Source organism: Electrophorus electricus, chromosome 5, assembly GCF_013358815.1.
Source record: "Electrophorus electricus isolate fEleEle1 chromosome 5, fEleEle1.pri, whole genome shotgun sequence".
Taxonomy (NCBI): Eukaryota; Metazoa; Chordata; class Actinopteri; order Gymnotiformes; family Gymnotidae; genus Electrophorus; species Electrophorus electricus.
Window position 1 is genome coordinate 15,352,304 of NC_049539.1, and position 11,185 is coordinate 15,363,488.

The 11,185-nt window shown below is 42.9% G+C and overlaps 1 protein-coding gene across 2 annotated transcripts in view; it reads left to right on the forward strand.

The window, feature by feature from the left end:
* LOC113576062 (vacuolar protein sorting-associated protein 13B) overlaps positions 1 to 9,773 on the forward strand; it is a 219,085-nt gene extending 209,312 nt beyond the window's left edge. For both annotated transcript variants that reach the window (XM_035525874.1, XM_035525873.1), the window contains exons 56-62: positions 1,360 to 2,150; positions 2,382 to 2,558; positions 5,080 to 5,250; positions 5,433 to 5,609; positions 5,721 to 5,823; positions 8,487 to 8,736; positions 8,849 to 9,773. In XM_035525874.1, coding sequence (XP_035381767.1) covers positions 1,360 to 2,150; positions 2,382 to 2,558; positions 5,080 to 5,250; positions 5,433 to 5,609; positions 5,721 to 5,823; positions 8,487 to 8,736; positions 8,849 to 9,097 — 1,918 coding nt within the window. In that variant the 3' untranslated portion in view covers positions 9,098 to 9,773. The remainder of the gene's footprint in view (positions 1 to 1,359; positions 2,151 to 2,381; positions 2,559 to 5,079; positions 5,251 to 5,432; positions 5,610 to 5,720; positions 5,824 to 8,486; positions 8,737 to 8,848) is intronic.
* The last annotated feature ends 1,412 nt before the right edge of the window (positions 9,774 to 11,185 follow it).

An 11,185-nucleotide genomic window follows, 5' to 3' on the forward strand; every position in this document is an offset into this window, starting at 1 on the left:
CACACACACACGCACACACGTGCATTGTCCACCAGCCTCTGCTCTGTGAACTGTTGCTCTAGAAGATTCTTGTCCTTTCACTAGGGAAGCCAGCCCCTACTCCAGCAACAATCTTTTTAGTGCTTTTCTCTCTTTTAATTTCATTTCTTTCTTTAATAATAATAAAGATAATAATATTAGATTAGTGTATTATAGTGCCTTTCTCACACAAAGTTGCTTCGCAATATATTACTGCAACAATACCCCAAAAAAGGTGATCCAAATGATTAAAAGGTGGTGTTGGGAGGAGGTGCAGGTTGAAACAACAGAGAAGAACACTAATAGCTGTATTGTGGAGTGGAATTCCTTCAGATGACAGTCTGGTCTTAGGGACTGTCGATAGACCAGCACCAAAGGATCTAAGTGTGTGAGCAGTGGTGTCAAGAAGGCAAGAGTTTAGAGGGATAAAGGGAGGTGAGCCCGTTTAGTGATTTTACACATAAGGCGTCCTAGTTTTGTATTTAACCTGGGATGGCAGGGAGGCAGCTAATGTTTGACAGTGGATGGGCCTAATATGCGCCACATGCCTGCTGGATGGGAGGACCCGTGGCAGCCAGGTTTTGAATGAGTTGTATTATATTAAGGGCTTCTCTAGATATACCAGTAAAAAGAGAATTACAATAAAACAGATGCGAGGCAATGAAAGCAAGCACCAGCGTTTCAGCATCGCTCAGTCTGAGGGGAGGTTCAGGTGCCACGTTATTATGAGGACACAGAAAAGCGCTGCTAGCTGGTGACTTAATATGGAGTTCCAAGGATAGGAAATGGTGGAATGAAGAACAACAGAACACCAAATGGAAATTTAGTAGTCATGGAAAATTCAGGTCAGTAAAGAATTCAGGTAATCCGGGTTTTGTGGGTAGTAGGACGTTGTATAGTTTTTGGTACTGTCATCTTCAGATGTCATCTTTTTTTTTTTTTTTTTTCTTCTTTCAACAAGCTCAGTACATAATGCACACGTTGTACAGATTGGGTCTTTAAACGCAAGTCCATGCGGGGCCTATATACAGTAATTCCTTGGGGCTGTTACCCTTTTCTAAATTGCTGAAGCCACTGTGGTCCTTGGAAAGCTTCAGATATTGTTCTATATCCTTGACCTGATCTGTGCCTTGCCATAAATTGACTCCATGGCTTGGTTTTTCTCCAAAACATGTTGCGTATATTGTGACTATAGAATGCACCCTGACAGTTCACTTTTTAAAAATTAAAAAAGCGTGTACCCTGAAAGCTATGATCCATGCCTTCTAAACTTTTAAGGAGACGAAACACTTTTTCTTCTGTTGTCTTCTGTCTGTGCGTCCGCCTTTTTGGGTTTGACAGGGTGCCCGGTCAAATGCTGTCCTTCCGAGTCCTACTGAGCGAAGTGTCCGTGGCACTTTGTGACGACATCACTAGCCCGGCAGGTTCGGTGGAGCTGTTGCGTTTGACCCTGTCGAAGCTCCTGGTGCTGCTCCCTCCCCCCAGGTCCTCGGCAGGCGCCGCACCCACGTCTCTTGTGCAGCAGGTGCAGGTGCTGTGCGGCAGCTTACAGGTGGACAACCAGCTGTACAACCGCTCCAGCTTCCACTTCCCTGTCCTGCTGTGCCAGGAGCAGCGGGCCAGCACTGGCTGCTGGTTGGGCGATATCGACCCGGTGATGAATCCCGAGGTTCTGGAGGAGTTCCAGCGAGCGTGCTTCCTATGTGTGGGTCTCACACTCTCCAGCGATAGGTACTGCCTGGAGCAAGTTAGTTTCTGCCTCAAACCAGCTCGCATCTACCTGGAGGACACTTTCGTATACTACCTGAAGACACTCTTCCACACCTACCTACCCATCTCCACCAAGCCTCCGCCCCGGGAGCAGGGACGGTCAGAAGGGCCTGGTCAGACATTGCCTTTGCCTGTATACCAGTCAATGCAGGCGCTTGTCCAGCCAGTTCGGCTGCAGCGGCTGCTAATTGAGCCGGTCAGTCTGCTGGTCAGTATCCATGCCTCTCTTAAGCTCTATATAGCGTCTGACCACACACCACTCTCCTTCTCGGTGTTTGAGAGGGGCCCTGTTTGCACTACCCCACGCCAACTTATACACGCACTGACCATGCATTACGCTGCAGGGGCCCTCTTCAGAGCAGGTGAGTGGGGCTTTCCTTCTGTCTCTTTTACACATACACACACACACACACACACACACACACACACACATATCCCTATTGAATTTGGTTATATAGTGGACTCCCTTGTTTTAAAAAGGAAGGAAAGGATTTGTGTCTTGGTGGGTCACTGGACAGATTAATTATCACTGTCTGTATTTGGTGTGTTGCATGGTTGGTGGTGTGTGTGTGTGTGTGTGTGTGTGTGTGTAGGTTGGGTAGTGGGCTCCTTGGAGATTCTAGGCAGTCCTGCAAGCCTAGTACGCAGTATAGGAAATGGAGTGGCTGATCTTTTCCGGTTGCCATACGAGGGACTAACACGGGGACCAGGAGCCTTCGTCAGTGGTGTGTCGCGTGGAACAAGCTCTTTTGTGAGACACATTTCAAAGGGTAAAAGCTCTTGCACACCGTGATGACAACCACACAAATCATGTCACCCCCAGAGCATGGTTTCACTGCATACCAGAACTGCCACTGCTTTGAACACAGACTACATCAAAAACCTGACTTTATTAAAGCATTAAACTCAAAACAATTAATACCTGCCTTTATCTTAACTATACATGAATACAAATAAGAAGGAATTAAATTAGTACAATAAAGGGAAACAAGAATTTTGTAGCACCTTACAGGTAATAATTCAATTTTCACTTCGGTAGCTTTTTAACAGCAGGTGTCTCGTAGCAGCTTGATAGGAATCCAGGTCTGGACCCTTCATGAGAACGCTAAAGGAGACTGGCAAGGAGAAACTGCCTAGGGGGCAGAAAGAAGAACCCATGGGAGGAATTTCAAAAAGAAAACCCCATCCTCTATTGGTTACCGCTTTATAACAGTGATCTTAAATAAATGAATCATAGATAGAAATTTGCAGCATTTAGTAAAATGGTAATCCAGGTGGATACTTTTTTGTGATTTCCATATTCATTAAACATGAGTATTGTTCACTATATTGAAGCATGTCGGAGGTAAAAGGAGATTTGACTCATGGTCTATGGCTGGGGTTTTCAAGCTGTGGGACCAATACCTGTCAAGGGGTTCGAGAAATAATGAGATTTTTAGATTAAACACTAATTTAACAGCGAAATTGTTTTGTTGGGGCGCTTAAGTAACTCATTTTTTGCACACTAGAGGGTGCTAGAATGTCTTCCTCTAGAGCAGGACCCTTTAATGATCATCTCCCTAACTGGACCTAGATCCCATTCACACTCAACCTCAAAAAGGACTGGTGGCTAGCAAAATGTAACAGAAGGGATGACAGTGTGAATATTTTTTTTTTTGTTTTTATAAGTAAAATGAAATCCATTGATTTGCACTTGTGTATAACATGAACAGCATTAGTAATTTCTTTGAGCTTGCCAAGTGTGTAGTTCGCACGCCCGGTGTGCCTCAGTGTTACCGTGGGGGAAGGGATTCTGGGCGGCGCAGGCTCTAACCAGATAAACGGGCAGAGCACTTCTTCAAAAATGTTGAATGGTTCAAAAAAGGTCTATGGTACAATCTGGTATTTGTCCCTTAAAACAAGGGCTGCGCTTGTACCTGCTGATATGATGGCGATTTCCTGTATGCCTTCCATTAATAAGTAATTGATCATTAGCACACAAAATCGGCATCAAGCAAATGACCTTTTTCTGAAAATGGAGAAATGTCCAAGGTAGAACACGATGAACCAAAGCTAACTTTGGCTTTATTGGTACTGATCACGGATGTCTTTCAAATAGCATCTGTTAAACTGTCAAATAAGAAATATACTGTAGTGCCGTTGCGGAAGAAGCCTCGAGAGACATAATTTCTGCTCGTGAACACCATTTATTAACAGGCAGAATAGGAATGGGGTTACAGGGAAAACGGGGCGAGGAAAAGTAAAATAACACACAAAGTAAAATAACTAAACTAGAAAAGGTCACGACTCCATAAATCGTACACATACACCAAACCAACGATTAAAACAACACATTTAAACACACATTGTAAAACATTTTACAGACCACCACTCTTTCTCCCTCTCCGGACCAGCGGCAGGCGCCACAGTGCGTTCCCTTTAAACCGTCTCTATACTGCCCCGTGGCCAGCGCTTGGCACGACTGCCCCGCAGGCTGGCCTAGCACAGCTATTTTCACTCACTGATTGACCAACTGACTGCTTTTGATGAGGGATAAGCATTTTTTTTTTATTAAGCATCCAGGTTATGATGTTACGATTATTATTGTCTAGTTGACGACACGTTTTACCATTAGGTTTCAAGGCGCCGATCTTCTGTTCTCTTGAGCAGGACTTTACCACCTATTAGCACCATATTTTTTGCAGCAAGTACATATGAAAGATCGCTCTCATTTTGTCACTGAAGATACGTGTTTCAAATCAGATAAACATAAACAACTTGTATTGTAGCAAGGCTAACAGTCAGGTAGACCCTTATTACCTGACAAACTCTCTTATGTACAACCTGCACATGAGATTTAACTGACGTCATGCATACCGTTTCTTAGCTATGGATGTAACAGTTGCTAAAACACAAAGTGGACTAGAGATTTCCTTGAAGGAAGTAAATTAAATGTAATTTAAATTAGATCCCATACTGTTTTAAATTGCATGAAAAGACTATAGTCAATGGTGGTCTGGCAAACTAGGCTTGGAGAAGGAAAAAAAAACCAAAAACTTTTTTAGAGACTTTTTTTAACCATTTTACTGTCAGTTTTTAGAGAAAAGTTTTGGAATGGAACTGATATGTATGAATTTTGCATAAATGTGTATAGACATATGCCAAAATATATAACATTTGAAACAAAATTTTTAAAAAGCATAGGGTCTTAATGCATGATACGTTTTAGTGGAACCTAATAAGCTATCACACAGGGAAGGTTTGAGCACAGAAAGTAAATGGGGACAAATCTGCCTCTCTCTCTCTCTGTAGGCACGCTGACATCCATCACTAATTTGGCCACTAGTTTGGCACGGAACATGGACCGGCTGTCTCTCGATGAGGAGCATTACACGCGGCAGGAGGAATGGAGGAGACAGCTCCCAGAGAGTCTGGGACACGGCTTACGGCAAGGCCTTTCCCGTCTGGGAATCAGCCTGCTGGGTAAGTCTCACCGTCACGCTAACGCGCACGCGCACGCTGTTGCTCTGACTTTTCATCATACCATTATCCTGTTTACTTGCACGCTGCTCCAGCTGTGTGTGTTTGTTTCTGATGTCTTTGTTTCGACACGTGTGTATGCTTGTGTGTGTAATTGCGGGGGTGTGGCTTTTTGGTATGTGCAGGAGCGATTGCTGGTATTGTGGACCAGCCAATGCAGACGTTTACAAGGCCCGTGGAGGCTCACTACACAGCAGGCAGCACTGCCAAGGGCATTATCTCTGGAGTGGGCAAAGGCATTGTGGGAGTTTTCACCAAGCCAATAGGAGGAGCTGCTGAGCTGGTCTCACAGACAGGATATGGTAAAAGTTGTATTTGTGTATGCATTTATCATCAGTCGTGAATTCAGCAGTGAATTCTGTGCACGTTTGCTCAGTATACAACATTGTGTCTGTCTACACTTGTGCCTACAGGTATCCTGCATGGTGCTGGCCTGTGGCAGCTGCCCAAGCAGCTGTATCTTCCTACGGAGAAGAAATCGGCAGACGCACCCAACAGTCAGCTCAAATATGTCTGGTAAGACTCAAGCTGGATCAATCTGTTGCGTCGTAATGGCACATCTTCTCTGACAGATGGGGAATGATGACTTCAACAGATTACAAAAAAGGTTATCTGACTAGAAGGTAAAAGGTTTGCAGTTCAAACTAGAAAAACTATTCAACTAAAAGGAAAAAGGTTTGAGGGCTACATCATTCTAGTTATGTGTCCATTCCAGACTACAGTAGATGTTGACATAAACCATTTCAAAACTACAGTCCTGTAATAATTAGGATGAGACCAATGAGCAAATTTCACTAAGGTTTCCTGGTGCTCAGGTGAAACTGTGTTTGCATTAGATTAGCAGTAATGCATCATCACAAATTCCTCTTTTCAGAAAAGTAATCTCTAAAAGAACAAATTATACACACAGGTGGCTCTTAGAGAGGATCTGTGGAGAGTCTTTGAGTTAGAGTCTGCAGAGACTGGTAGCCTATTGCTGCCAATTATGAAATCCCTTAAAGGTGCTTGCTTTGTAGCGTAAACATTTTCATGCTGTGATCCAGAATAGAAAAGGGTAGTGCCATAATGTTCTCGTGTCTCGTTATTTTTGTTTGCTTTGTTTTCTGTTTTGTTTTGTCTGGTCACCATGCAACAGCCAGTTTGTGTTTCCTGCCCCCACTGTTTCTCACCTGTATCTTGATTCCCTGCTCCTACTGTTTCTCACCTGTATCTTGAGTCCCTGTATTTTAAATGTGTTTATTCCATCATTCATAAGCCTGCTTTGAATCAGTGTTTAGCTTCCCAGTTTTTAAACTCCACCCCCCCCCCCCCATATCTTTTATGATTTTTGAACTTTTATGTGGATTGCTGTTGTTAAGTCCTAATATTCCCTGTTCTGTTGTGCATGTAGTTTTTGTGTGGTAATTGAACTTTGCCATCTGAATCATACTGAATGTATTTCTCAGAAAATCTATCTATGGAATGTATGGAATATAAATTTTCAAATAGTAGCAGGGGATGGTGTCTGGAAACTAATAAGTTATCACCAGTCTTTGACCAGGAAAAATCCTAAGAAAGAAGTAAAATTGGTAAAATGAAGTTAAAATTTGGAAGCATCTTACAGAACTTGACCAAGCAAAACAAGCTTTGGTCTGTCACTGTGCCCTTAGACATATCCATAGAGAAAATGGTTGACAGAGTGAGCACATTTCTAGCCAAGTTGGACTGCAGCGTTTCTAGAATTGATTACATTGTCAAGTTTGAACTCTCCTTTCACAGCTAGACAAGGTTATTGAAATGTATGTGAAACACCATGTAATTAATGGGGCAACCACACAAGGCGAGAGTCTGGAAACAGCTGAGGGGTTAACCAACTGACCTTCACAGCATGATCCATACCACCTGCACAGATCTCCTTGAATGCCCAGCAAATAAAATGGCTCATGAAAAGCCCTGCCATGGTACGGTGAGCCGCATGGAAAAACCTTTTTACTGTGACTTTCTAAAACCGACAGCTGGGTCATTAACTTGTCTAACTCTGTACATCTATAATGTTAATAATCTACAAGTGTGACAGGGTGACTCCTGGCTCCAGAGTAGCACCTGACCATCCATTCCTCTCACTCGGTCAAAGGTATACTACCATCGACAAATCGCTCCCGTACCATCAGACCAAGAATGGTCGCTGCCATATTCCACAGAGAACAGTCCAAGAGGAAATTTAAGAGCCAGTCGATCCGCTACAAGACGGCCTTGTTCTTGGTGACGTACTCCAGCTGCGATGCTGCGGGCAGCTGCTTGGCCCCGAGCGGGACTCTTCCCCCAAGAGCACGCCTGCGGACGGCCACAGGCAGCTGCCGTGCGCTCCAAGAGGTCCACGAACGCTTCTGCGTCGTCCAGGGGTTTCTTGTTGGCGAGGCTGAACTGGACCACAGCTGGCGTGCTGGCAGACTGCGGCAGAGGGTTTGGTGCTACTCGGCTTGCTTTTTCGCGAGAGCCTCAAAGCACAGGAGCTGCTCCCGCTGTAGGAGGGCCTAATGTTGAATGGGTTGCAGGCTGGTGAGGATCTTGATTTCACCGAGTAGGGGGGACTCCACGACTTCTCTCCTCCTCCTTCCAAACTCGATTTTCAGCAAGGGCATTGAGTTCTGTATTAACAGGGAGCCTCGCTCTCATGCTCCAGGGATATTAACCACAATATTAATCCACTCCAGGAAAAATAACCTTTTCTGTGATGTGCATGATATGAATTGGTGCTTCGTATTTGAGTAATATATAATTTTATATTTCATCAACATGTTGTTCATAAATGCAGCAGTGTATTATTTTTTTTTTTTTTAGTATAGTCCAGAATGCTGCATGTTCTCTTTGGAATGCATCTTCAATCAGTGTTATCTAATTAAATGTTTTATAAAAACTTTGTGGTCAAACAGAAAAGGAGCCAGTTAAAAGGACTATAGAAGAAAAAACTATAACCGTTCTGCATCTCAGTCTTTATCCATCCTTCATGTATAACTAAGTGATTGTAAGATTTTTTAAAAAATTCTCCCTGAGTTCACTACAGATGTAGAAGATAGAGATTAGTTCAAAAGATGCACGAATAATCTGTGGATGAATAATCATAATCGACATTTTTGCATTCAGTGATTGAGTGTGTGTGTACTTGCTCTATTTATCGAGTGCACGTGTGTTCACTGTAGGAAGATGCTGCAGTCTCTCGGCCGTCCGGAGGTGCACATGGCGCTGTGCGTGTGCATGGTGAGCAGCTCGGGGCAGGAGCATGCCGGCTGTCTGCTCCTCAGTGGGGAGGTGCTCTTCGTCGTGAGTGTGTGTGAAGACACCCAGCAGCAGGCCTTCCCCATCACAGAGGTGCAGTGCCGCCAGGACACGCACAAACCCGAAAAGCTCACACTCACTCTGCAACAGCAACGAGTCACCAGTGACAGTGAGGTAACTTCTTTCTGATGTTTTCTGTGTCCTCTCTCTCTCTCTCCCACACACGCACACGTAATGGTAACCTCCTCTTCTTAATAGTTCATTTTTGTCTCCCCCCCCCCCCCAGGGTGACGGCACTCGCGAGCGCTTGTCTGAGCAGCAGTACAGTCGGTTGGTAGACTACGTGACGCGAGTATCTCAGTACCTCTCGCCCTCTCCCTCCTCTCTCCTCCGGCAGCCCCTCATCACGGCAGCTCAGCCTCCCTCCAGCATCACGAAGGCCTACCATTACCACGCCGACCCCGCCTACGCCCGGGTCTTCATCTGTAAATTCAACATTGTGAAGAGCAAGGCACTGTGCGTTGGCTTCAACTGAAAATATACTTCAAGCGCCATATTTATGAGTGTGGAGTGTTGAAACTGGCATCCACTCCCCCTCGCCATATAACTGTGGGGTTTTTTTTTTAGGATATTAAAGGCCAAAATGGACATATGACCTCAGATCAACATTAGTTTCAGAAGTCTGTTCAGATTTGTACTTGCAAACGAAGGCTTTCAGATTTGTTTACCCTGACTCAGTCTCTTCATTACATAAGTAAGGATACAAAGTCTCAGCAGACAAGTACATAAAGGAAACGAGAACGTACGTCGTTCTGCCAGTTGCCTGAATGTGATTTAAATTCTTTAGGCAGAGAAGCCTGAGGTAGATATAAAGTGATCATTTTCAAGAATGTCCATAAATATGTATATTTTATATAATGTAGCATATTTATCAGTGCCCATGTCATGTTTGCAGTTAAAAATGTAAGCTCAATATTGCTGTTGTCAAGCTATGAACCAAATCACAGCATTTCTCTGTGGGCAATAAGAGAAACTGAGATTTTTTTTTTTTTTTTACTTTAATTTTTGCCAAACAGTTCTTATTTCATATTCATATTAACATTAAAAAACAGGCGTAATTTAAGTGAACCACAATTTTAATAAATGTAATTACAAATGTTTATATAGAATGTAATATTGGTAAATATTCTAATAAAATTCTAAACATTTCAGTGAATGTCATTTCCAGACTGTGTCTGAGAAGTTGAAAAGAATCATCTACACTTTTGGAAGTGTAGATCTCTAATGAGTTGATGCAACGTTGACACTAGATGCAGTATTAAGGTGAGTTCCAATGGCAATTAGAAAATAACGCTCTTCACAGCCAGGAACGTATAACCTTAACGTGCTATGTTAAAACTTATTTACATGCATTATTTATTATATTACTTTCACTTTCAAAAACTGACTTGAATGTCCTGCACAGACGAGCAGCGTCAGACATATGTGCCCCTTAAGTCTTTGGGACAAATTAAAGCAAATGAGTTATCAAATGAGCCCTTGCAATGAAAAACCAAAACCAATCAGCCATTTCCCTCAAGTATTTTAGTTTCTGATTTACATTAAAATGCTTAATATGCTTTATTTAGACATATCTTCATTCATGTGGGCATTTAAAATAAAATATGCAATAATGCTTTAAATTATTTTTGTTTTGTAGAATGGTAAATGGACATGTATGGTATTTCATTGCAAGGGCAAACAGCCTTTTTAAAGTATTCTTGCCTTCTTCTGATCAAAATTTGCCATTGCTTTCAGCTTTTATGTTTCTAGCTTTTTTTATTTACACCACTAAACCTTCACTTATGATTCTGATACAAACCTCTTGCGTGGGCAGCACTGATCTCTGGAGGGTAAGTATCAACATTGCTGGAGAGGTTCCTCAGAAAGAAGCAGAAAGCATAATACGAATGTTAGCAAGCTATTTTCCTGGCCTGTCTTTGGAGAACCACATCACACATCTGTTATCTTTTCCCACATCCATTACTTTAAGACCAGTTTAGGGATTTTGTGCTTGGGGGTGTGGCAATCGGCTTCTGAGACCAGGGTGGACCCCAAGGCTGCTGCACCTTGCTAACCACCTGGCAATGTAGGACTGTAATTGTTACATTTATTTCTGATCTGCCTTCACAAAAAGTGCTAAGACGTCAAACAATGAGTTTATGCTGTTTCTAAATCACCAATGTTTTCCAAGAATAAAAAAAACTTCAGACACCACAGTGGGAGTAGAAAAAAGCCATCTATGCGGTAAAGCGTTTGTGCCTATATGAGGAGTATTGTGGCAGGGCTGAATATAACAGACTTCAAAGGAAAAATGTGTGACTAACACCAGCAACACTTAGAGATTAGAGAATTTATCTGCACCTTACAGTTTGCCTACAGACAGTACAGCTCCACTTGATGATGTCATAGCCCTAGGCCATTTCAGATCTGGACAAAAGTCTAGCGGTATTTGCTTAAATTTATGAATTACTGACGACTGGGGCATTGCCTTACATATAGGGAAATTATTATTAATGATTAATGATGGTTAATCAATACTGTACCAGTCTGAAATTAGAGTTCAAAACGTCTGCAGCGAGTT